We start from the raw sequence: 26,350 nt of genomic DNA on the forward strand, positions 1-26,350 counted from the left end.
ACCACCGGGGTTGGTATTGCTGGGGTATCTATTCTAAGGTAAGGAATCTATCACTAACGTGTCTCTTTCAGATGCACAAGTTACTAATTGTGTAACGATATATCTGTAAGAGACATTAGTTAGTGATAGATTCCTTACCGACCCACCCATCCTCCCCGTTCTGCGAACCGATATCTAGGGTTAAGGTCATCCCCTTTCAGGACCCTAGTTTCAATGGCACCAGTGTTGGTTTTTAACATGGCTCTGCGTTTCTGGCGCGGAAAAGCTGTGTCTAAGAACTGACGTCAGCAAGCGGAGGCGGCATCTAAGTACTCCAACGACGTCATCACGGCGCCCACGACGCAGACGACGGACGCAGAGCCGCAGACGACACCTACCGACGCGCAAGGGTACTGCTACGCAAAAAGTTCCGGATCCAGTCTGACGCCTGGGGATATTCTAAGGTAAGGAATCTATCACTAACTAATGTCTCTTACAGATATATCGTTACACAAGTAGTAACTTGTGCATTACTCCTTAATTATATTACCAATAATAGAGCAATATTTATATCATGCCATTTTGTCATACCTTGACAGCTCAATATGCAAAGGATTTCTAAAAATTACTGGGTGATGAATGCCTACACCAGGCTTCTCTAGCAATGATCCCTCCACTTCCTTTTTTTTTTTAAATATATTTTTATTTTCCAAATTATCTTATACACACTTTTACTTTTAAATAATCCTACATGAATATTTCACATATTATTTTAACACTTCAAATCTTTTAACTGTATACAGTACAAAAATCAAAATATATTCAACTTTTATCAGTCTTAACAAATAACACGCAGATATTTTACCAGATGTTCAGTGATTACCCAATTTTTCTTTCCACTTCATTACTGGATCCCACATTCTTAAACCCAAGGTCCTCTTCCTCCTGCCTTTCCGAGCATAGATATTCTTTTCCAAATTATATACAGATAATAAGTTGGCCAGCCAGGATTGCATTCCTGGGGGATTTTTATCAAGCCATGCCCTGGCTATGGTTAATCTATAAACTGCCATGGCTACAAACATGAACTCCTGTGATATCACTTCCTCATCTGCACCAACCCCTAAGAGAATCCAAGAAGGGGTGAGCACAATTTGTATTCCTAGTGACCTGTTCAGAAATATCTCTATGTCCCTCAATAGTGTGTGCAATTGAGGACAGGTGGCAAAGATGTGGATACTGTCTGCTTCTAGGGAATTGCATCTGGGACAGGAAATACCCGTATTACCACCCCACTTTGCAATCCTGGCTGGCGTAAAATACAGTGAGAAAAGAGTTTTATAGTGTTGGGATTGCAAAGGGGATGAACACAGAACTGTTCGACCTAATTCTAGGGATTCTTGGAACCAAACCTGCTCACCACCCAACTTTTCAGCCCACTTAATATTATGTTTTTCCAAGTCATCTTTTTTCCCTTTTAGCAGGCTTGCATAAAAGGATCGTATTGTACAATCCCCAGCCAGCCTTATTTTCTCAAGGACATCATTCCTACTGAATCTGGCAGCCCCACCCTGCTTATTACCTAAAAAGCTCCTAATCTGAAGGTACTTAGAAACATGTTATCCAGACCGTACTTATTCCTCATGTCACTGACCTGCATCATTCCATCAGAATTAATAATATCGCCTATTTGTGTGATCCCCCTTGCGACCCAGTCTGCCATTGTTGTGTCTGAAAATATCGCTGGAGGAAATGACTTATTTTTGTACATCCTAACGTATCTGTTGAATCATGATCCCTCCACTTCCTAATGCAAATTAGCACATAGCACCATGTGATAGTTGAATTAAGTTCTTAACTTAAATAGGAATGTTACCCCATGGCTAAACATCTAGACATACATCATGAATGGCTGTTTTGATGATCAATGATTTGAATGTATGTCAGAGACACTAGGGCATTAGGAAATACAAGCTCCTGCCTGATCGTTGAGCTTTAGAGAAGCTGCAAAAGTCAGATAAAAAGGGCTAATGCCCAACTGTTCTAGAAAACCCATTTCTGATGCTATTATTGTCACAATAAGGAAACAGATACTGCTACTTTATTAGTGCTAGAACAGTAGTTGGTGGGGGAAGCGGTTTGACTGCATGTACCAGTTCAAACCACCACAAAATAAAGGCAGCTAGAGCTAAAGAGGTCAGATGTCTGAAACAACACCAAACTGACAGATCCACGTGGGATAGAGTCTCTAAAACTCAAAACATGCCCTCAATACAATTTAAAAATCAATTCAGCAATACCTCAAACAAGACCCAGAGTAACTTTAGCACAGTAAGCGGATTTTAGTCCAAGTAAGGAGTATCTACCTCATGCCCTCTATGAACACTTTACAACATTCACGGTACAAGTAACAGACCACTTTTTAGCAGAGGGCCTTCATCCAATTAAGCACTCCAATGTACTAAAAGCAGCAAACATCCTTGAGCTGGTCAGGGTCCAATTACAAACCTCCCCTGCCAAACAATGTCCAACCCTCTAACTTCAGCCTTTTTTCATGCTTACCGCAAGGTGGTTTGTTAAAACCCATTTAATACTTGTCAATCCCTTGTCAATACTTTGATTCACAACTGCTGGAGTAACATCCAAGATGATCATGAACAGAAGTGTGGGAGCCCAAACTAAGCAGAGGCAACAGAACGGAAAGTACATTCCCTGCTTCAGATGGACAGAAAATGATGCTTCGAAGGGGGAGGAGGGGCACTTATTCTTTCAGTAAGAACTAGACCACAGTAATACGAGGGCCGCAAGTAGGTGAAAAGGCGTTTTTGCTTCAGGGTCTTGAAATCTTCAAACTCACTGGTGGTCCTGTAATTTGTTTTAATTGCTCCATCAGCCAAGTACATGCCACTATCCAAGGGATAGAATTCTAGTGATCCCTTGCTGGAATCCTGCAGGGATTTGGAGAGCTTCACGACCCCCAGACTACGTGCTGTTTTATGGAACGTATAAATGGAGAGTATGTGCTGGGCAAATGCCTGCCTAAAATGAAGATTCCTGAATTTGGATTAACATCCGTGCACCTTCCCTAACCTGGGCTATGCTCAGTACATAGTGGTTTCATCAGTGCCAGTTTTCTGGATAGAGATCCACATTGGGACCAGAGAGCTTCCCTGCAACAGTGGCTGGCTAAAACAGGTCTGGCTGCAAAAGTTATGTGGTGAACTGTCCAACACAATCTTGGGGATCTGTGGGGATGCCTAGCCTGTGACTTCTTAATGCCCATTCTCTTGACCATTTGATGCTCCCCTCCTTTCAACCACAGGTAGCATGTACAAATACTCCTGGTTAGCATTGACTGGGAAGCTGGATTATTTGAATTGGCTTGTAACTGAGGACTGGCATCAGACTTCATTTGGAAGCTCTTTTATAATCGTTGTTTTCGATTTTAGATATTCCCTTTATAAATGATACATATTTATTCATGTCTTAAATGCAAAATTGCCAACGTCATTAAAATATTAATTTCATTGCAAAGTGGTAACCAAGCTAGCTAGAAAATATACATGATTCATGCTAGCGTGGCTTAAATTCCTTTTTAGGTCTCGCGCCGGTGTTGCACTGCACAACAGTGCTCGCACAGCACGAGACCTTTTAGCACTGACCTAGGAATCGCACACGCTTGGGCGTGTGCTTTTCCTTTTGTGCTACCCCATTGGCCTTTGCATGCATCTTTTAATAAAAGACTGCACGCAATGGGCCAAAGGAGGGAGCATTGCTCGGCCCATGGCCTATTGGGTCTATTACGCGCTTGGTGCGCGTAATAGACACCAATAGGCCATGTGTTTCAATTATTGTGCCCAGACAGGGCGCGATAATTGAAAGCACACAGCTCGCAGTGGCGCGTGTGTGCGCACCACTCGTGAGCTTCTTTGGCGCGGAAGTGAAAGCAAACGCTTTCCCTGGCGCTTTTGTTTTTTGTTGTTTGTGCCGTCCTGCCCAAACACGCTGATCACCAGACAGGACTGTGCCCGAAAGCAGCAGCTCCTGTCCCGAGCGCCGGCCCCCCCAGGTGACACAAAAACATGAGTTTCCTGGAGATACCAGGGGTTGAATACATGGCCTCCCACCAAGCTATAATCCCCGGGCATACAAGTACTCTGCCTCCACCACAACACAGCACAAATGATGCAAAATCCGATGAGGGGGGCTGCCAGAAAGAACACCTCCTGGTGAGTGCAGCTGGCCACCGCTCCACAAATTTGGGCGGATGTGGCGAGCCACCCCCTTCCCCTAACCTAGGATTGGCATTAAACCTGGAGTCTCTGGGACAACGAACTGGGCGCTCCCGCTTTACACCCCAGTGGGCCAAGTCCTCTTGCCATTGCAAGAAATTGCGCCAACCAATGACTTCTAGTTGTTCAGCCCTGTACTGCCTTGCCCCCCAGACCACCTCCCAAGCTGCCGGGGCACACCCAATTTACTCTAAAAGACCTAGTCCATTCTTATCTGCCAAAACCTCACCCTGCGGAGCCTGCTTCCCCGCATTATCTTGTAATCTGACCCTTTGCTGCCCTTCCCTAAACCCCCTCAACGAGGGCCCCCACGCACCTCGCCGCTCCCCTGCCTCAGACCTCGCAGCACCCTTATGCCCCTCCGTTGTGTCATCCCAGGCCGAATTCCTCTTTTTTGATACTGTGGGTGATTAATAATCTGCCCAGGATCACACGTCGAGATCTAAACATTATTCCCCCGCTTCAACATTGGCAGTTCCCAACCCAGGGCCCCTCCGCTCCTGCATCCAACCACCAAAAACACCACTCCCAAGTCGAGGCTCCCTCAGCAGCCTCCTCTCAACCCCCGCTGCTCCCACTCGCGTGCACCTCAACCAACTCCCATGCACCATTCCGACTCCACATCGAAGCCCCCCCTCCTCCCGATCCTCCATGTATCACACTAACCCACACACCCGGTCTGTGGCACTTTGAGATGACCAAATCATCTGCGCAGGATCACCGCAAATTGATCCGCTCCAATACCTGCCCGCTCCGCGCATAGCGACACCTCTACCCCCTCGGTCCTGCCACGGCTGAGTTTTCAAACACATCTACCCAGAGCTTTACAGCTGAGGTGATGTATGCACGGGTGGGAAGAGGCATTTGTGGAGGAAGATAGTATACTGATTCGTCTACTGTGAAAATAAATTATGATGCTCCACAGAATCAGCACAACTCTGGTGTACTGCTTGAGCAGAACCGAGATGCACAGTTGGAAGGGTTGGGAGACTGTGCCCAGGAATTTCTTGAATCCTCTCTTTGCGCAGGGCTCTTACTAATAGTGGAACATCACCACTGCACCTTAAATACGGTGTGTTTTATCCAGTGCTGGAAATGGAAAACATTATTCTAGGACCCCATAAAATGGGGGTCAAAGTGTGACAGAGGAAAGTGGGTAGAGACGCGAATGGCAGAGCTTGAAAAGCAGCCTGACAATCAACTTATAAATTTATTTAGAAAAAAAATTCTACTGCACAGAAATTGTAAACAAGACATTCATGACAGTAAATCTGTTCTAGCTTAATGGCCAGAAAGAGAAACTAGTTTACTTTTTTGCATATTCATGTACCAACTATATATTCCGCATATATATTTCTAATTTTACCAGCAGTATTTAGCTGTGTGTATTAACACTGGTTTCTTTTTTTTTTTTTTAAATTAAAAGCTCTGAAAGGGCATTGATTTATTGAGTGTTATTAAAATCTCCGTTTCCAACCTACATTACCTTCATAACAGAGCCTTAGAAACTGCTCTGCCATATTCACCTTGAGAGACAAGTGCTTTAGAGTTGTGCTTCAGGGCATCCTGGGACATGCTAACCATTCAGAAATGTGGTACCAACGGAGGTCCGGTGACCCCTGATTACCCTTAGGGCCCCTGAACCTGCCCTTACAGACATGGTCAAGGAGCCATTGCAATCTGTTATTACTAGAGATGTCACTAAGTGCATGTGCCTCTACATTTGTGCCAGTGTAACTGTGGTTTTGTGTTTTGATTCCTATCCATAGTGTTCTTTCAGATGAAGTATTTTTATTATTCTGGATTCTTACTATTCTTAGTACGTCATTTGCCTCAACAGAAGTTTGCTAAGTCACTTTTTAGGTTGAGCCTGGGCAGCGCATGTGCTGCTCTGCGAAGCATACTGTATTCAGGTATGGACTTGAAGCTCCGCTCACTCTCCGCCATTTTTTTTATTGGCCTGTGTCATTGTCATTTGGAAAATGTGGCTTTTCATTGGTCAATAGGCTTAGTAGTTCACCCTTAGTACCGCCTTATCTCATTTTGTAACCTCCCTTGAAGACACCCCCTGTTCCATGTGTTGTTACTCTGTAGGCTTTAATTCCAGCTTTTGACCACAATTTGCTTAAATGGTTTTCACCTGCCTGCCGCACGGAATGTGGCTCTTTTATTTAAAAAAAAGCATTTGTTTGTCAAGTTGACAAACAAATGCTTCTTTTTGTAAAAGCGTCCCATACCGCGCTTTCACTTTAATGGTGGCTACGCCCCATTCTTTACACACGGCTAGTCTAAGGAAAAAGGCCCGGGCCAACAGTAAAGTGAAAGAGCTGCATGGGCACTTTTCAAACAAACATTTGCAATTCAATAGGTGATTTATGAGAGTTTCGTAAATGTGAGACCTATTGCATTGCAATTGCTTGTTTAGCTATTGTTTTTAAACAATGAACAAGCGTTCACAGAAATGTGTATCTTGATTTCTCAATTGTTTTTAAACAGCTAGCAATATTTCATAGAATATAAGCAGGTGAAATGTTCGAGGGGCTTCATTGCTGTTTATTTTGAAGTTGTTCAACAATGTGCAGAACATATAAATTGGAATAAACATTATTAGATAAAGAGAAATTCACATCCAGGAACTTGAGACTGAAGGTCATCCAGTGGCCGTAAGTATTATGTTACTCTGTAAGCATCTGTTCTTGGCATGTGGTGCTGTATATTCACATGCTGTGTATAAGTCCGCCATCTAGTATTGGGCTTGGATGATTCCAAGTTGTTTTTCTTCCAAGAAGTTGTTCGAATTATAGGACTGTGGGACTCTTCCCTTTGGTGATACTGCACATGGGCATCAACTCCATTGTTGGATTGTTTTGCAACAGGTGGGTGAGAATGAAGTTGTAGTAAGTACAAGTAATGTGATGTCCTTGCAATCAATGTGAATTAGTGTACATAAACCTTGACCCACACAGGTTTCCAAGAAGGGAGGGCGCATGTGAACCTACAGCACTACATGCCAAGAACAGATGCTTATAGGGTACATAATCCATTCGAGGCATGTGTGCTGTATATACACGTGACTGCATGGACTGCAAAGCAAGCAGTCCCTCTCCCAAAGTCCCTCTCCCCTGGGAGGGGTAGCAGCAGTTAGGAAAAGAGCTTGTAGTACTGCTTCGCCAACATTGGCTTGTTGATGTGTTAGCACATCCACACACTAATGTTTTGTGAAGGTGTGTGGTGTGGACCCTGTTGCTGCTTTGCAAATGTCAGCAAGAGCAATAATTCCTACAAATACCATAGAAGCCCCCATTTTGCTTGTAGAGTGAGCTTTAGGGGTTACATGCAAAGTTTGTTTTAGCTTTAGCATAACATGTTTGGATGCATTTAACTAGCCATCTTGAAATTTCACTCTTGAAGATAGATTTGAAATATGAGGAGGTGAAAAAGCAATATAAGCAGCCGGAGGGGACAATTATGTAACGGTTCAAAGGGAGCACATATGAGAAATGTGAAGAACAAATTAAGATTCCTCTGTGGCATGACAAAGGACATAGGTGAAAACATATGTACAAGCCCTTTTAACAATCTATTTACAATAGAGGACTTGAATAAAGAGGGTTGGTCCGGCAAAATAATATTACATACTTCAGGATGAAGGTCGAAAGCAATCAACTGTCACCCGCAATCTCCACGCAAGGAGGCGGAGAGTTGACAGGTTCGGGTGGAGGACCCTCCCCTGCTGCTGTGACAGAAAATCCTCCTGAAGGGGCAGCCTGATCGGAGGATCGATGCTCATTTGAAGAAGCTCTGAATACCAGACTCTCTGTGCCCAGTCTGGAGCCACAAGCATGACTAAGGTCAGGTAGTTCTTCATCATCTTGAGAACTCTGGGCAGAAGTGGTATGGGCGGAAAGGCGTACAGGAGGCCTGAGCACTACTAGCACAGTAAAGTGTCATTGAGCGATAGTCACCTTGGAAACTCCAGTGCACAAAACGGCTGACATTGCATGTTCTCTTTGAATGTGAACAGATCTAACCAAAGCTCTTCCACTGCTTAAAGGAACCTTGCACAACCTCCGGATGGAGATGCAATTCATGATCCGCTAGGCACGCTGGATGAGTTTGTTCACCCTGGCGTTCAGCAAACCTGTCAGGTGTTGAACTACCAGGCTTATGCCCTGGTCTTCCAGCCATGTCCAGAGATGCATGGCCCCTTGACAAACAGCCCACGACCCCACCCCACCCCGCCCTGCTTCTTGCAGTGCCACATGGGGGTGGTGTTGTTTGTGAATACTTGCACTAACTTCCCCTTGACAGAGGGAGGAAAAGCTTTCAATGGCAAGCAAATCGCTTGAAGCTCCAACAAACTGATGTGGAGCCTCGACTCCACCGGAGACCAGTGTCCCCTGATCCCCACCTCTCCTAGAAGGTTGTCCCATCCCAGGAGTGACGCATCTGTCAGAACTGTGAGATCTGGTTGGGGAAGGGAGAGGAGTCTGCCTATGAACCATCTGCGGTTCGTCAACCACCACTGCAGGTCCTTTGCAATTCCTTTGCAATTCCTTCCGAGATCTGAACCATGTCGGAGAGATTCCCCTGATGCTGCACCCACTGGAACTTCAGGTCCCACTGCAGAGCCTGCATACGCCATCTGGCGTGATTTACCAACAGGATGCTGGAAGCGATGAGTACAAGAAGCCTCAGAGTCATTCTCACCGGAATCCAGGATAGAGGCTGAAATATCTGTATTATTGCCTGAATATCCTGGACTCGCTGCTCAGGTGGATAAGCCCAAAACTGCACTGTATCTAGAACAGAGCCAGTTGTCTAGATAGGGGAAGACTAAAACCCCCAACCTGCGCAAATGAGCTGCGACCACCATCACCTTGGTGAACACCAGAGGGGCACTGGTAAGACAAAATGGAAGCATGGTGAACTAAAAGTGCTCGTAGCCTACCTTGGCAGACAAGACCAGAGCCAACATGACCATCTTGAATTTCTCCTTTTTGAGGAAGAGATTGACGGTCTGAAGGTCCAAAACTGGCAGCAACCCTTTGTTTTTTTTTCAGTATTAGAAAGTAGCGGACAAAGTAACCACTGCCTACTTTTGAAATCGGAACCCTTTCTATAGCTCCTTTGGCAGGGAGAGCTGTAACTTTCTCTTGGAGTAAAGCTAGATGATCCTCCGCTAGCCTTTCCTGAGTTGGGGGTAAATCGGAGGAAAAGAAAAAAAAAAGGTAGAGAATAGCTTTCCAGAATGATCTACAAGACCCATTTGTCTTATGTTATGGACCTTCAACGGAGCAGATGGTGTTGAATTCTCCCTCTGACTGAAGTAACATGGCCTTGCAGAACCAAACTAGGAAGGGATGAGTGGCAGATGACTTCTGGCTTCCATTCCGAGGTCGGAATGAACTGTGTCCACATCTTTGCACATCTTGGGGAGTCTGAGCAGGATGCTGGCTGGGATATGGCTGAAGCAGTTGAAAACCCCTTCCAGTGCACGAAAGGGGCAAGATCCAGATTACCCGTGAGGTGAGACCGAGAGGCCCAAGGATCTGGCCATAGCACAAGACCCCTTGAAGCGCTCCAAGGCTGAATCTGCTTTCTCTTCAAATAGATGAGTCCCATCAAAAGGCATGTCCATGAGATTAATCTGGACATCACTCAAGAACCAGATGTGGCGCCGTAAGGCCTGCCCAGCGAGTCAGTCCTATCTAAGCCACGCCTAATGTTAAATTTTGCAGCATCTCTGCCAATCTTCACTGCATAGCAGAGCATGGCCAGGGCCGACTTCGGGACCTGTGGCAGCACTTGAGCAACCGTTTCCCAAAGGGTGTACAAGAAATTGCCCAATAAGCATGCTGTATTCACCGACCACAATGCCAGGCTGGTAGAAGAAAACATCTTCTTCCCAAGTGAGTCCAGCCTCTTGAATAACCTATTGGGAGGAGCGGAAGGGAATGCGCCATGGGACATCAAAGCCGGAACCACTAAACTCTCAGGGGTGGGGAGTTGGCGGAGGAACCTTGGATTGCCCTGTGCAGAGCGATGGCGGTGTGAAACTGTCCTGTTCACAGGAGCCCCTGTGCTAGGCTTGGACCATGTACCTAGAAGGACATCTGTTATGGCTTCATTAAAGGTCCATACGTATTCTGACATGGAAGCCCCAAGCTAAAGCACCTCAGTCAGAAGGTTAGTCCTGACCTGCACAGAGGGCAGCTCCAGGCAAAGGCCTTCTGCTGCCCTCCTCACCACCATTGCATAATATGCCCCCTCCTCCATAGCCACAATAAGTGGAGGGCATACTAGTATCTGGGGATGTTTTCCATTTCCCTAAGATCCTTACACAAGAACATCTAGTTGTTGTTCTAAAGTATACATAAATGCACAGGCAATGACATAGAACATCTGGGTTCTGCTAGCACTGGAGTTTACGTTGAGCGATGTTTATCTGAATCGTCTGGTATCAGGATGGGTCTGATCCCACCGGTGGGAGTCAGAGGCTGAAATCGGATCCATGAAATCCCACCGGTGCTGTGGTAACTTGGTGGGGCCTCCTCTGACACCGTGGGGCCTGAAGGCACACCAGAGGAGTCGGCCAACTCAAATACGTAGCGCAGGGCCTCATAAAATTCCTTAATTTGAGGGGTGTTGCTCCGGCTCGCAGAAAAGGAAGGAGGCGCAGAGTCAAATCTGGCTCTAGCTCTGCAGAACCGTGTCTAGAGCGTTGATGCTCCTTACCTGTCTCGTTGACGGACAGATGAGGTGAAATCGAAGTCAGTTTGGACTTCTTTTTGTGCCTCCTTCCAGAGTGTTCCGATGACCTCCAGTGAGAAGAAGAGGACTTGTGGCTCCTGGAGCGGTCCTGTGACCTCCCCTTCCTTGAACGGGACAGGGATTTCTGAGGAGTCGTGCTCGACAGTGTCGACTGCCGGGCTGCAAGGAGCTTCAAAGATCGCTCCTGCATAGCCTTCGAGCCATAGCCTGGCAATCCGAGAATGACTTTGTATCGTGGTCACTCTCGAGGCACCACAAGCAAAAGATGTGGGGGGTTGTTTACTGATATGGTGCTGTGACATGCCCCACATGGTTTAAACCCTGTACGTCTAGATAACATCCTCGACGCACAAGAACAATTCCCTCGACAAAATCTCGATAAAGGCCTGTCAAAAAAGAGACAGAGGGGTAGCTCTTTTCTAGATCAGAGCTTAACTGGTGCGGAAAGAAAATAACTGATGTCCATGGGCCTGGGTGACACAAGGACATTATTAATTAGTGAAAGTCTACTCTACAGAATGGGTGTGGAAGTGGACAGGAGATTAATACTCGGATAAGACAAAGTATTCACACCTAGAAAAAGCGTTACAGAAGTTAAGTAAACTTCTAATGGATATTTCTAACTGCAGATTCCTCACCTTGCGTATATATACTACAGCACTGTGCCTCAAGGAGGGGGTGCAATGAAAATAAGGCTTTACTTCAGGATCTTCGGCAGAAGAGAGCAGGCAAAATGGGCACTCACTGCAGATTTTAGAATCAAATTAATGTCCAGAGAAGGTATGGACAAATGCACACAATGCAGCTTGGCAGATGTTCCAAACAAGAACATCCTGAGCTAAGGCTGTAGGTGCATGTTTGGACCTGATGGAGTACATCCTAAGGGCCCTCGGGAGAATCCTTATGACCAAGGCTTTATAAAGTTTGACACTTCATCATGACAAGGTCAGTTTCTAGACCGCCTTTATTTTTTTCGCATTGGTGAACACAATAACAAGCTGATAATCAACATGTTACTGCTTACTCCTATCAATGTAGGAGGGCACAACACGGGCCCTACACTGAGATATGAGAGGGAAGGGGTGCAAAACATGAATCCCCCAACTTTACATTAAAACTCACTCCAATTAACATCTGATCTCCAGGTCTTTATGAAAAAAGTTTGTCCCACTTCCTGCTAGCTCAGTGCAGGGACTAGAAACGTTTCCTTGAGTAGTTCATTTCTTTATACAAATGCAAACACAATAACCATACACAGCAAACTGAGGGCACCTCAAAATTAAAATAATGGAATTAAGCCATTCATATACTGTTATTCAGTTTGGGTTATTGCCTTGAGCACATCAGTTTAATTTGTAAGAACAAATAAACTTTTGTGTATGTGCTTTATGTGAAAATGATAATAAAAGTAAAGTATAAAAAGACAGTGTTTTTGGTCTTAAGCTTTTATACTGTTCACGTTTGAAGATCTTTGCCGACCCCCACCCCAATGCCTATAAACACAACGCATCAATAACGAGGAGGAAATAAGTGACACCATCACTCATGGTTATTTTTTAAAATAAAATGTTACATTTGTACACTTTGTCCAATAGTTTACTCAAGCTTTACATGGTATGAAGAAACAGACGTTACATTGGAAGGATGAATAAAATCAACTTGCTATACAGTATTTAGAGATCACCTTGACTGTACAATGACGTTTATCCGAGTAATGCTAGATTTTTTCTCAGTTAGTTCATTTTTTTCTTGTTTAAAAAAGCACAAAGTTTCCAAAAGCTAGTGGCATTATGCTATGAAAACAAATAAAACGCACCCATGTTTCCAACTTATGAACCATGTAGCCAGATTTCTCATCCATCATTTACAAATGATCTCATCATTGTTAGGGGGGACTGTTAAGCTCACATACTTTTCATATGAATGGAATACTCATTTTATTTTTAGCAAATATTTCCCAATAAGCATTACTCATTAAAAAGTCAATTGATATTTATCAGGCATGACTCACTAAAAGTTTTCTTATGATATCCTCAATTTGTTCACAAATTAGTTTCAAATTCTGAGACAGAAGTTTAAGTTGCAGGAAAGAAAGTGCAACGCGCATATCCAGTATAGCAACAAATCTATTTTCTACCAATAAAAAAATTCAGTATCTTGCTTGCCACATTTGTTGCTCTAAAAGATCACCATTGCATTTACTGCTCTCAGATTCACATTCTGCTCCCAGAATTGAAGGCAGATCACATAGTTGAGTACAGTGTAATATGAGAAAAATTTAGACAAAACATAAATAAAATAAATAGATTGAAAAAACGCCTTTTAAGAAATCCAAGAGACGGTACATAGGTCATAGTAGGCAGCATGTTTTTTTATTTATTTGGGTGACCCCTTGACTTTGTAGCTTTATAGCTCTGTTCCTGATTAAGGGCCTGATTTTTACGTTGGCGGAGAGAACTATGTCGCAACAACAACTTTGTTCCCTGCCCACCAACATAGTGGTCAGCCCGCTCGATTTAAATGCAGGTGTAACTTACGTTTGGCTATGGCGGTGACTACTCCGCCACTGCTGTAGTCAAATTTCGCCAATAGCCCAACAGAGTAAGGGCTGTGGGAGATTTAGCTATAGGTCTGCCTGCCCAACTAGGATGGGCGGCCATATAGCTGTTGTTTTATTGTCCTTCACTACCAAGAAAATCTTGGTGGAAGGGACAGTAAAAAAAGAAATAATGACCCTTCGCCATGCCATTAGAGATGACTCCCATGGGGTAGGTGGGCATTATCTTTGTTATTTTGTTATTCCTATTGGTGCAAGGCTTAGTCATGTTGACAGAGCCCTACGTGAAACATGTTTTGATAGGAACTGCCATAACTTGGCTTGGCGGTCATTTATAAATCTGGCAGTCAGGTCTAGAACTACAACCCAACTGCCAAAACTTAATCGGGCCCTACGTTTGCAAAATGCTGTGCTAGTCTGTCCTGCAAATTTCTCCCACAGAGAGAGCGTAGACAGGAATTATTATAATTTTTTTTATTAAGTGAGGTGGAAAAGCGCCAGGGGAGCAGTGGTAACAGCCTTTTTTTAATTCAAGAAGCACTGTTAATGATAATAGTTGAAAGGAACATCAGAACTGCGTTATAGGGAACAAAGCGAAAAAAGAGAAGATCTGTTTTGGAAAATAAGTTGCATGCAACAGGCTGAGAAGCTAAACGGAAGGGCAATTAAAATGCGAAAGGACCATTTCTTGGAAAAGTGCAAGTGCTTTCTGCAACATTAGCACGGTTGAAATGTTTAAAAAAAAGATGTTTCAATAAAAAAACTAATCATGTTGACTGGTCAGACTGCATTACGTCTCTATCTTATGAAACGTTCTTCAACATCGCAGACACTTTGCATTCGCTAATTATTCTACAAAGTTGCACTGCAGAATTTCAACATGAAATGGGAAGGCCCTGAACCAAACTAATCAATGTCAAAAACAAAATTTGAGTTCTTTTCCTTGGACATTAGGAGAACAATGGCTTCACCAGGTGGATGCTGAACAAACTGAATTAATAAATTAATAAATAAAAGGTATATTTTAAAATATTTAAAGAAACATTACAGCTTTGTAAAGTTTAAGCCTCTCAAAGCACTAGACCAGTGAAGAGTTGAACAAATGTGCAGTTTATATTATTTTAGGTTGAGTGGCATTGTTGACTTACAAATGATTACGACAGGGCAGCATTTCATTATCGTAAAAGTAGTAAGATTTTAACTGAATTGGAGTCTTCGTTCAACCACATAGATGACTACACTAGATCATAAAATGCACCATGTTTAACGTTATTGCTGACCTACTGCACCATGTGGTTTTAAGTACACAGTGAGTACAATCGCATTTGGTCAAACAAAGGAATTGGAGTGGATTACAGTTTTGCAGAAGTTTTTTTTCTAGCAGTCACAAGTGAACAGCATAAACAACCACCAAGTATGACTCGGTTCAGGAGCACCATTTATTGAGTATGCTGCAGAATGAGACGCTCTGCATCGGGTATAAGAGCATGGGACATGCACATTATTACCTTCTTCTACTTGAATACTTTAAAGCTGTGGTGACCTCTACACTCAGGCCATCGAGGGTGGAGGGTATTAGTCCATTCCATTCCTTTGCCTTTCTCTTGAGCAGGGTTACCATCCATGTATGTTGACTGTATCCCATACTCTCACACTCTCCAGCAAGGCCTCTTCTCTGGGCACGTTTAGCTTAATAGTAATTTCTTGTACGAAGTCATAACTTGCCTTATTTAGTAGAACAAGATAAGTATCTCTTATAAACAGGATTTATATCTATTTGATGTTTTCTGCAAAACTCAAGATACGTCCAATCCACAGAATACCAGGGTTTCTACCATTAGGCCTTTGCAAGGCCATAAATCAATTTATATATGTGTCATTATCACATTTTATGCACATAATGATTATTTTCTCTCCAGACATCCGAAAAATGTTATAATGCTCCTTCATTCAAAACACAAGTACTTTCTTGGTAATACATTAAAATGTAAACTTTGATAGAGCATACACAAAAGGGGACTGTAGGGGTTAATTTACAGATTATACTCAATTGGAGGTATTAACAGTGGTACACAGTGCCAGTTTACAAATTGATAAGATACAAAATGACCAGACATGTAACATAAATCTTAAAAAATGAAGGCCAGCCCAGCAATTACAAATTTGCTGTGATGTTGGGAAACTCCTCAATACAATTGTTGAGAATTACACACGTAAAATTTGTTTTTACAAATTACAGGACAAAACAATCAATATTTGTGTTTAATGCATTTTCTTAAATAATCATTTGTGTACTTAAAAGTGGAGCCACTATTTCTCCTAAAATTTAAATATTGTCATTAAATGCAATTAAAAAAATAAACACAAATTTAGATTTGTACATGCATTCAGATTTTTAGTTTACAATTTTTGGCACTGTATAGATGTGAAATAATAAAAATTATGTTTAAAATGAAGTCCCTTTTCAATTATATTTTGTTTAGAACAATATATATATATATATTTATATATAAAAAGTTGTAAGCAACAAAAGCATGAACACAGCAAATATAATATAAAGAACTTATATTTTACCATTTTCTCTCTTTACAGTTTATCAAGAAAAACACAAGGTCCCTTTAAAAGTGGGATAATAAAATAGATGAAATATGTATCACTTAGACCTGTGATACTAGTAAAAACCAGCAATCACCTATGTACAAATGGTACAGATTAAAAACAGTCTTAAATAATCTAGTATCTAAACATTTAGCTCATCAGCGTCAAAGAAAGACCTGAACATGATTTTTTCCTTCAAGTATTACTTCTTCTGTTGAACAAAGTTCATGTTCAAGTGAGGCGGTCCTGGAGACAATAGCGTGAATCTCTGATTATTTTGCATCAGTTGACCAGCTGAAACAAAAACAATTTATACTTAAACGACTTTAACAAGACAAATAGACTGCAATATGATAGTTTTGCAAAAACTTTTTTTAGTCACCTCTTGGTCAATATTCAATGAGAAATACAACATGAAATTCTTACCACCATATACATGGTTTTAAGTAGAAAAAACAGATATATTTACTATCAAGTGCTTTAGATGGACCGGTACTGTAATGTACTGAGAGTATGGCCTTATTTACTAATGGAAGTGATATGACGTAGGCTCCATCTGAATGTAATACTTTGAACGGAGCAATACCTTTGCAATGTCCTCTTGTTTAGTGTACTTTTAGTTTACTCATTTTGCAAGCTAGTACTTTGATACAAGGGTTGCCTAGTGCACTGCAACGTCGTGAAATACAAACAGCTGTTCTCCCTTGGACGTGGAGTTCTCAGACCAGTCCTCCTGTTGAAGTGCAAGTGGTGCTTCCATTGGACAAACAACTGTTCCTACACATTCCACAACTGATTTATTGTGATTCACAGTGCAGCACTATGAGGAAAACAGTAGGAGCTGTATGGCCCTTCTAAAGGGGGAGGAGTGCCTTTCAAGATACTTTACAATAAAAAAAAAAAGAAGACAAGATTCATGTTCAATTGATGTCTTGTAAATAGGTCACAAAAGAGGAGGATTCTAGATGCATCGAAGCTCAGATGAGTGTGAGCTTCAAAATGTGTCCAACGCACTATCTATAAACATCTAAAATGCAAACACACATAACCCACACCTTGGAAGCCATGATAGTCATCGTAGTCAACATGAGTTTGCACAGATCTGGTCAGGTTAAAGTTGTGAGTTCGAAGAGATAGAACGATTTTAGACCAGGAAAAAAAATTCTTTACATGAATTTTAACTTTCTAGTAAAACACTAAGGGAGTTTGAAATATAAGGCATTTATAAAAGTCAGCTCATGAAAGTGACAGGCTTCAAGGGATGACTTAGGAAGGAGATCAGTATATCACTTGGTCCTACTACACTAACAAATATCAATGCTGTTTTTCGGCTATGGACTGGTGGGAACAGGTCACCCAGTCTCAAGAAACAATTCAAGTAGAAGAGCTGCTCCCTGAAAAAAAGAGGGTCGCAATTCGAGGAGGCACATTCCTTCCAGCACTGATCCAAATTAAATGCACAGATAGGAGTATCTTACTCAGAAAAGAGGTGACAGAGGTACTTGAAAAATGTGGTTTAAGAATTTCAGTTCAGTAGGAAGTACGTTGTGGTCCATAAACAGAAAGTTCAAGTTAAAATAAAGTGCATGTGTCAAAGGAATAAGAAACTTGCCATATTGTATGCGTTCGCTTGCGAGATTTTTCACTCTGCACATAAATGACTTCAGCAAGCTTATATTCCAAATATGACTAATGGCCTTAGTAATCAAGTGGTATTTCATTTAAAAAAAAAGAAGATTTTATTACATTTTCAACAAATAAAAAACCCAACTGGTATTGGGTCGCATACAATTGGTCAATATGCATTCTGCCAAAGTTCTGCAATAAATTGTATCCAGTTAGTTGTCTATATGTTTGAGTAGCTACAGTTCTATCTATGATGGGCTATGTCTCAGTTCTTCTCCTTTGAGTAACTATCCTCTTGCAGTTGTAGGGCTATATGTGGCCCGTAATCAAGACACATCATTTTTAACTGATAGGCAACCGCATCAGTAATAAACAAACCAGTTCTTCCCCTTCCCTCCCTCCCCCTTACTACCTCGTACCACTGGTGTTCAGGCCATATGCAATAAGTGTAAAGAAACCATGCTCTCTAATGCACAAAGTTAAATAGCTCATTAACTCCCTAGTTGGTCAGCTCATTTTATTATAGTCCTATGCTTATTGTTATGGTCCCCGATCAACTCTACGACTCTCTTGTTAGTCAGCTGCGAAGCACTCTGTCCCCATCCGAGTCTATCTCAGGGTCACAGAGCAATGCAACTAAGACTTCCCACACCATTGCAGTTTCAAGTGCCTTTTCGTTATTAGCGATCTTAGCTTGTTTGAATCGAACTATGCTTTCACTTGTCGCACATTTAAGTAATTCTGTCCTCCATCGTGTAAGGGTGGGACCCTGCTTAGATTTCCAGTGCATTGTTAGCTCCCTCTTAGCTAACAACAACCCCAAGTCCCAGAACTTCCTTGTGACGTTCGTTCTAGTTGTGTGTGGAAACCAGTGCAATAGGCACACACCCATATCTGGTTCTATTTGTCAATCTGTGACCTCGGAGCAGGTCAACCACCTCCTCCCAATTCGTTCCCAATTGCGGGCAGCTCCACATCATGTGGGGAAAGTCAGTTCCTTTTAGATTGCAACGTGAGCATGGGGCAGTATCCACCTTAAAATACCTATTGTTCTTATCTGGGGTTAAGTACGTTTTGTGCATATTTAAAATTAAACCATTTGAAAACTAGTGTTACATGTGCTCTTTCATGCTCTTTCAACTAGTTGGGTCCATTCTGTCTCCGGGATTTCCTTACCAAGGTCAGCCTCCCATTTCCCCTGCAATTGATTCAATGGTTTCACTCCCTCATTCATCATTCCCCTATATAAGCATGTAACAGCTTTAAATGTCCTCGCTGCCATCTCAACGTATTGGCAAGCCAGGGATGTTTGCCGTTCTGATAGCCCTCCTTCCCAATGCCGTTCAATTACTGATATTAGGGCTGAGGGCAGTAGAAAGGCGCCCCTGTGAAGGCCGTATCTATACTGCTGGGTCTGGAAGGGTAGGAGAACGCTGTCCTCATGTAAATGTCCCAGCACATGGACCGCCAACTCCTCCAATGCGGCCAGCGCAGTCCAATCCCCCCCATGCGGGAGTGCAGTATACATGCCCAGGGGTATCTCCGGGGCATATGGGTGGACAATCCCGCCTCTGAACTGAGTCCAGTTCCAACAATCTCAGTGCCCGCTCCTCATGGGACAATCCCGCAAGGTGTAGTCGCTGCTGGAGGATAATGAAGTACAGTATGTGATGTGGGATCCACCGACCTTCCAAGTCATCCGGGCCCCTGAACTCCCTGGCCACTGCTTGGGTGAGCCATTGCAGTTGTGCCGCCAGATAGTATAATTCAAAATCTGGGACTGCCCATCCCCCCTCACTTCGTGGCCACATCATTATGTCCAATGCCACCCTTCTCCTTCCATTTCCCCACAACAACCCCACTACCGAAGATTGGAGCCTTTTGAAAATCGAACTCGGTATCCATATTGGCAGCGTTCTAAAATAATACAGCAACCGGGGTAGAGCCACCATTTTCAACAGTGCCACCCGACAAGCTATTGAAAGAAGCAGAGTACTCCAGAACACTAGACTACTCTTGATGCCTCTTAAAGCTCTGCTTATATTACTGTCCAATAGGTCTTCCTGTGAGTGATATGTATTAGTTCCAAGATAAGGTAGGCAGTGAGGTTCCCATCGAATATCCTCTACCCGCATAGGGCTCGTCATCGATTTGTCCAAAGGAAACAGGCAAGTCTTCACCCAGTTCACCTGCTGTCCCGAGGCCCACCCAAATGTACGCAGTAGAGATGTCGCTCCACGCAGAGCTCCCTCCGTATCAGCCAGGAACATGAGGAGGTCATCAGCATAGAGCGATGTATATTGCATATCTCCATGTAGTTCCAGGCCAATATGTCTGCCCGATCTGGCTTGGGCCGCCAAAAGGTTCGATGGCCAGCGCAAATAGTAGAGGGGAAAGCGGACACCCCTGTTGCGTGCCTCGCCCGATTAAACAAGGAGAGGATATCGTTGCTCCTGTCCGCACCCGCGCAGTGGCTGATATATAAAGTATCTCAGTCCATCTCACAAAAGCCTCCCCCAGACCCAGTGCTCTCAAGACCTGAAACAAATATGGCTACTCCAGACTATCTAAGGCCTTTGCAATGTCCACCGATAGGACCATCACAGATGGTGCCGCACTGTGATCTTCCCCCAAGATGCAAAGTAAGTGGCGTACACTAGTGGATGTATTCCGGGTGGGTATGAATCCTGCCTGGTCACAATGGACCAGCTGTACCATATATGTACCATATATGGGAGGAGTCGAGTCGTAAGGATCCTACTTAAAATGTTATAGTCAGTGGTCAACATTGAGAAAGGACGATAGGCCGCTCTATCAGTGGGGTTCCCCCCAGGTTTTAGTAAAGGTATGATTATTGCTTCCTTAGTGGAAGCAGGTAGCTGTCCCGTTTTCTGCGCCTCCCGGAACACTGCTCGCAACCGCAGTGCTAGGCAATCTACATATGTTGAATAAAACTCTATGGGCAGCCCATCTATTCCCGGAGTTTTGTTGTGTTCCATGTGCTTGATTGCGCCCCTAGTGTAATCTCCTGTCCCAATAATGTTGCTTGTTCCTTATCGAACTGTGGCAGGGTCAAGTCAGACAAGATCTCCCCTGCATAATCCCCAACATGGCTTAGTTTGCTTTGGTATAATTCAGTATAGTAATCTAAAAACAGCCCATTAATCCCTTATTGGGTACATAGCAGCTCTCCCGCTGGAGATGTCAGTCCTAATATGGGCACGGCCCGAGGGTTTGGATATGCTAGCCATGCCAATAAGGTCCTCGCCTTGTCTCCCTCCGCATGCGCCTTTGCCAAATAGGTTCTGTGGTAAAAGCAGCGTAAGCGTTCCACTAGGGTTGCTACTGCTTCCCTAGCTTCCAAAACTTCTCCTTGTACGTCTGGAGCTTCTGGGCGATTTCGTTCCGCTGTACGCAAACGTTGCTCTGCTGTATCGAGATCGTTCACAAGCGTCTTCCACCCCCCCACCACCATTGCGAGACATAGGCCCAGTGTCACCACCTTAAAGGCATCCTACTCCAGCGCCATTGTGGATGCTGTCCCTTCGTTCTCACTGACGTATTTAGTGAGAATGGTCTTAATTTCCTAACGGAAGACTGTCTTCCAATACTTCTGGCCGCAATCTCCAAGCTGGCACCACAGGTCTCTCCCGGGCCCAACATATAGTCACCAGCAGGTGTGGTTGGAAAGTGTTCTTGTGAGGTATTCACTTCGAGTCACTTTAGCATAGATATCAGGGGTACACAACATCGCGTCTGTAGGAGAGTTGGGTCTGCTTTCCTATGGTCACCCCACTTTTTGCTTCACTGGTTTTCGACTTAATGTGGCTGTGGGCCTGCTAATCAGACCCACAGCCCAGCTGTTCTCTCTCCAAATTTACTGGAATGTACTTTAAAAGCATTACCAATTGGATACTGGGTCACCTTATGAGCCCCTCTACAGTGTACTATAGGTACCCAGGTCATAGGTGCATCCAAGGCCTACCAGGGGCTGCAGCATGAATTATGCCACCCCAGGCTGGCCACTCACATTGACACAACTGGCTGATCACTCAGCTGGGGCAAGGCCCTGTAATCACCCCTTGCTTAGATATAGTATTCCTGTATCGAAACCTTATATCTAGACACATATATACTTATAAGTCACTCCTATGGCAGGCCTTAACAATCCTGGAGGCAGAGTGCTTGGTTTTATGTGAGATGGTGCTCTAGCATGAGCTGAACCGGTCTGCAGCTTTCGGAACCATGTCCTTATAGCTGTTCTAGGATATTGCCATACCATATACTCTTAAGTGAGTTAAGAACCTCGCGGTTAAATGCCCGACACACTTTGACACCTATGCGCCCGCTTCCTGTGGGTGAGGTAACGCGAGTACTTCGGTGCTCCTGTGGGTATTGACTATCCAACTGTCTAGGTTTCAAGTAACTTTCATCGAGTCCAGTCAGAAGTGCCCTAAAAGAACTAGTTTCTAACTTCTACGTTACCATTCATTCTCTATGGTAACTTGCGTGTGAGTAAAAAATCTGCACACGCCTCCCGTGGGCCTCCTGCTTCCTATCCCTTGGTAGTACAACGTAGCCCCAGCGATTCCCTAGGCCCTAAGCCTATTCCTTTTTCGAGCAGTGGTACTTATACCACTATTTTAGTATATGGTTTAGCGTGCCCCTAGGGCCCTACTATATTTTGTGCAACTTATTGTATTTTAATTAAGTATCTTGTAATGTGCTTGTGCCTCTGACCTCAAAGATTTCAGAGGGATTGTCTAGAAATAAATACATATATTTTATATATATCCTGTGTGGTGTCCTTTCAATTGATATTTAAAGGGGTTACATATGGTAAAACAGCTGGCTTCACATGCCCTCTTGAGTTTTGCCTAAGACTTCTCTGTCCCGCTACCTCTAGGATAGCTGGTCTATAAGGTTGACTTTACAACCATCACCATAAGGGTTGTTTGGACTGGTGCAAGGTGCTCACTAGAATAGTGAACATCATATACCAGGCCAACTTCTCACAGCGTCTGACCGCCCGTGCAGGTCATGGAGTGCGGAAAAATAAGAGTAATCTCGCTCTCTTGAGTGATGTGCGATCCATGTGTCCACTAACCCCCACTCCTCCTGCCATGCATGTCTAGCCTTGGAGAGTTTATGTATGGGAGCGACAGAGAGCGGGGGGTGGGACCTATCCATTGTGATATCTGCTATGGAATTAAAGTCCCCCCCATTCAAACTGGCCCAGTCAGGTAGGGAGCCAATTTCCCAGATAGGGGGTTAAGGAAGGGGATCTGATCCACAGTGGGGACGTATTTGCTGTACAATGCTACATCTATCCCTTCGAGGCGGCCCAATACTGCCACAAACCTCTGTAAGAAAGTGGCTCTGTATGTACTGAACCAAAGTAAGGTACAGTGTGCACAGAGTCCACAATCTCCAGAAGTATGGCAGAGGCTAAACTAGATATAGCCTTACTCTCCAAAGTGGTAGCTTGGTCGAGCAGTAAGGCAATACCAGAGGACAGTGCAAAACATTTGTTGTACACACTTAGTCAGCAAAAGGTTTCACACACTCAAGAATTGAACTCTAGGCCAATTGTTTTGTATCAAAAGATATAGGTATTTTATTTCTATAACCAACAAGGTATCAAAATATACTTTCTCAGCATAGATTACTTCAGTTAAAAACTTTTCAAATAGGCAATAGTCTCTTTGAATACAATAGTTACAGTTTGTTGCAGTAGGCATCACAATTTCAAACACAATGCAACATTGAGCTCAATGGGAATTTTCAGTTAAATGCAATTAATTACTTTGTAGATTACTTTTCTAACCACAGGACTGGATCCTGGATTCAGTCCTGGGACATGAGCTGTAAACAGTTAAGCAAAAGCGTTTTGGTTATAGTTGTGATTTTTAAGGAATATTATTGTATTTTAAAAGTTGACACTTTTTCAGGTGAAATTACCAATGTTATCCTATGGAAGGAAATTCAAGTTGCAGGCAAAGTAGGTTCACTGGACTTTTGTAATCCAGTACTGGACTCCTATGTTCAGCACTGGGGCATCTATCTAGAACAGGTAAGCAATTATGTTTTAGTAGTTGGTACGATTTTTAAAGAATATATGTAGTTTGCAAAAATTGACAGAAGAAATTTCACAGAAAAACAGTCAATGGTTTCCTATGGAAGAAAATTTAGGTTACTGGGAAGTACGGTTAAAATTACTTTTCAGGGTTTGTGCTGGGTTAAAAGATGCAACACTGATGTCTCTCCTAATAACAGGCGAGTAAGTCGGAATTAGTTGTTCGGCTGATTTTAGGTGAATATTTGAAAGTTCCAAAACTCCACACTTTAGAAGAAATTCTGAGTGAACCCAGTCAACGTTAGCCTATGGAAGAAAAGCGAGTTATCGGCTTTTAGGTAAGTACTCGACTGGCAGAGTTAAGGTTCTGGGCATAGACTCGGGGGTTACCCAGGGCCAGGTAGGTACAGTTGGTACACCCTCAGCGGCACAGGGGCAGCGAGTGCAGAGGTAGTTAGGCCCATGTAATCCAATGAGAGGCAGGGGGCCTTCGGTTGGTGGCTGCTGGCTAGCAGGCCACGCGGCTGTGGGAGCTGGGCTCCTGATCACTTGCTCCAGGTAAATGGGTAATTAGAATAGGGCAAAGGTTGCACTGCCAGGGTCACTCAGGCGGCTGGGTGCAGGGTGCTTTTGAGCCGTCGGGCGCTCAATGTTGATCAATGGAGATCTTGGAAAGTGGAAAAAGGCTGCAGGCTCGGGACGGAGATTCTTTAAGGGCGACCAACACTTCAAGAGGTAAGTTGGGGTCTTGGAGGATAGGTAGGCGCCCAGGAGTTGGGCACAGGGGGTGTAGGGGTGACTTTTGACGTCAGGAAATCGTACCCTCCGCTGGTCGCGGTTGGAGGGGTCCCTGGTTGTGAGGCTGCAGGCGTCGTCTGGTTCACCGAGGAGGGTCTTTGGGCACTGGACTTCGGGTCCCAGTCGCGGGGGGGGGGGGGGGGGGCGACCTCGTGGTCTTGGGTCACTCAGGCACGGGCAGGGCATGGCGGGTGCAGAGTGTGAGGGAGTCGTGGTTCCTGGCTGGCAGCAGGGGTATTGCTGTTGGAGCAGAACCACTGCTCATGGGAGTCCCAGTCTTTCAAAGGGTCAAGGCAGGCAGGTCCTCTGTGGTTTTCAAGGTTGCTGCTTGCAGGAGTCGCCGGGATTTAGCAGGAGCAGGTTCAAGGATTGAGGGGCCTGTAGGGCTGGGGCCAAGTAAGTTGGTGTAGTCCTTTTGTTAGCAGCTGCACGGCGGGTCTTCTTCTTGATCTTCTTTCTTGTTTTCGTATCGGGATCTGAGGAAGGAAGGTTCAGGATGCCCCTAAATACTAAATTTAGGGGCGTTACAGGTAGGGCGAGGTCAGGCACCAATAGGTCCCTGTCCTGGGGTGGGTACACCCCCTAACCTGCTCCTTTCCTGTGGAAGGGGGACAGGGGCCTAGCTGTGAGTGGGTAGGGCTCCCAAACCCCAAGATGGCGGTAGTCCGGAGTTGTGCTTCACCTCGCCTCCTCCACCTGAGGGGTGGAGTTGACACAGGCTGGCACACCCCCTTTCCTGACTTAGAGTTTCCCGCCAGTCTTCTTGCCAGAGTGGGGGGGCCAGTTGCTGAGTACAGCAAGTGGCCCGGAGAAGCTCACGAAGGCGAAATGCCTTTGAAGCTTCCCCCTGCCCATCCTGGGGGAGGAGACCTAGCACCTCGCCCAGGATGTGCATGGCTGCAGGCCCAGGAGAGCGGGGGCTCTCCACCCAGGGGTCCAGCAACATGGCTGCTGTGTGGCAGCCTAGGCAGTCTCTCAGACAAGACTTGGATTGGAGGTTAGGTTGCAGGGGGCATCTCCAAGATGCCCTCTGTAGTGCATTTTACATTAAATCCCACACTGGCTTCAGTGTGGGTTTGTTGTGCTGAGAAATGAAACTTGTCAGTCTTCAGCTAAAAACTGCTAAATTCGAGGCACGGTGGTGCTGTACTTCGAGCGTGTAATCCGGGAATAAAGTCACAATGTTATTGTCCACTTCATGGGCCTGAGGTGCGAGCCGCTTGTAGTAGAAGGTCCCTATCTTTATAGAGGAGTAGTCACGCCACCACTGGTCTGGGTGGTCTGCCAGTGGCCAGTGGCTTGGCTGGCACTCTATGCACTCCTTCCAGTGTGTGGAAGGAGGTAAGGCCCTCAGGGGAAACCTCAGTTCTGAGCCAGATTTCGAGATAGTCTACCATGCTAGTCCCATCAACTCCTTCCGTCAATCTAATCACGCAAACGTTATTTCTTTGGTTCCGCCCTTCTGCATCTTCGGCTCTCCGCTCTAGGATTTGCAATCTATTTGTTACGTCTGCCAACTGTGCTTCCAGCGCTTTCTGAGTAGGTGTTAGGGTCTCAAAGGTTGCCTCTGTCTGTTTCACTCGATCCGTAGGTTTAGCATGATCTGCACGGAGGAGGACCAGCCCCTGTGCCACGCGCGCAATGTCCTGA

At 44.4% G+C, this 26,350-nt stretch overlaps 1 protein-coding gene across 3 annotated transcripts in view; it reads right to left on the bottom strand.

Annotated features, from left to right (window-relative positions):
- Window positions 1–16,098: 16,098 nt before the first annotated feature.
- TUT4 (terminal uridylyl transferase 4) overlaps window positions 16,099–26,350 on the bottom strand; it is a 1,145,308-nt gene continuing 1,135,056 nt past the window's right edge. For 2 of the 3 annotated variants that reach the window (XM_086952444.1, XM_086952443.1), the window contains exon 32: window positions 16,274–16,494. In XM_086952444.1, coding sequence (XP_086808570.1) covers window positions 16,403–16,494 — 92 coding nt within the window. In that variant the 3' untranslated portion in view covers window positions 16,274–16,402. Of the gene's footprint in view, window positions 16,495–26,350 lie in introns of all 3 variants that reach the window. The other variant, XM_086952445.1, reaches the window with a different exon arrangement.

This window comes from Lissotriton vulgaris, chromosome 1_1 (assembly GCF_964263255.1).
Source record: "Lissotriton vulgaris chromosome 1_1, aLisVul1.2, whole genome shotgun sequence".
Taxonomy (NCBI): domain Eukaryota; kingdom Metazoa; phylum Chordata; class Amphibia; order Caudata; family Salamandridae; genus Lissotriton; species Lissotriton vulgaris.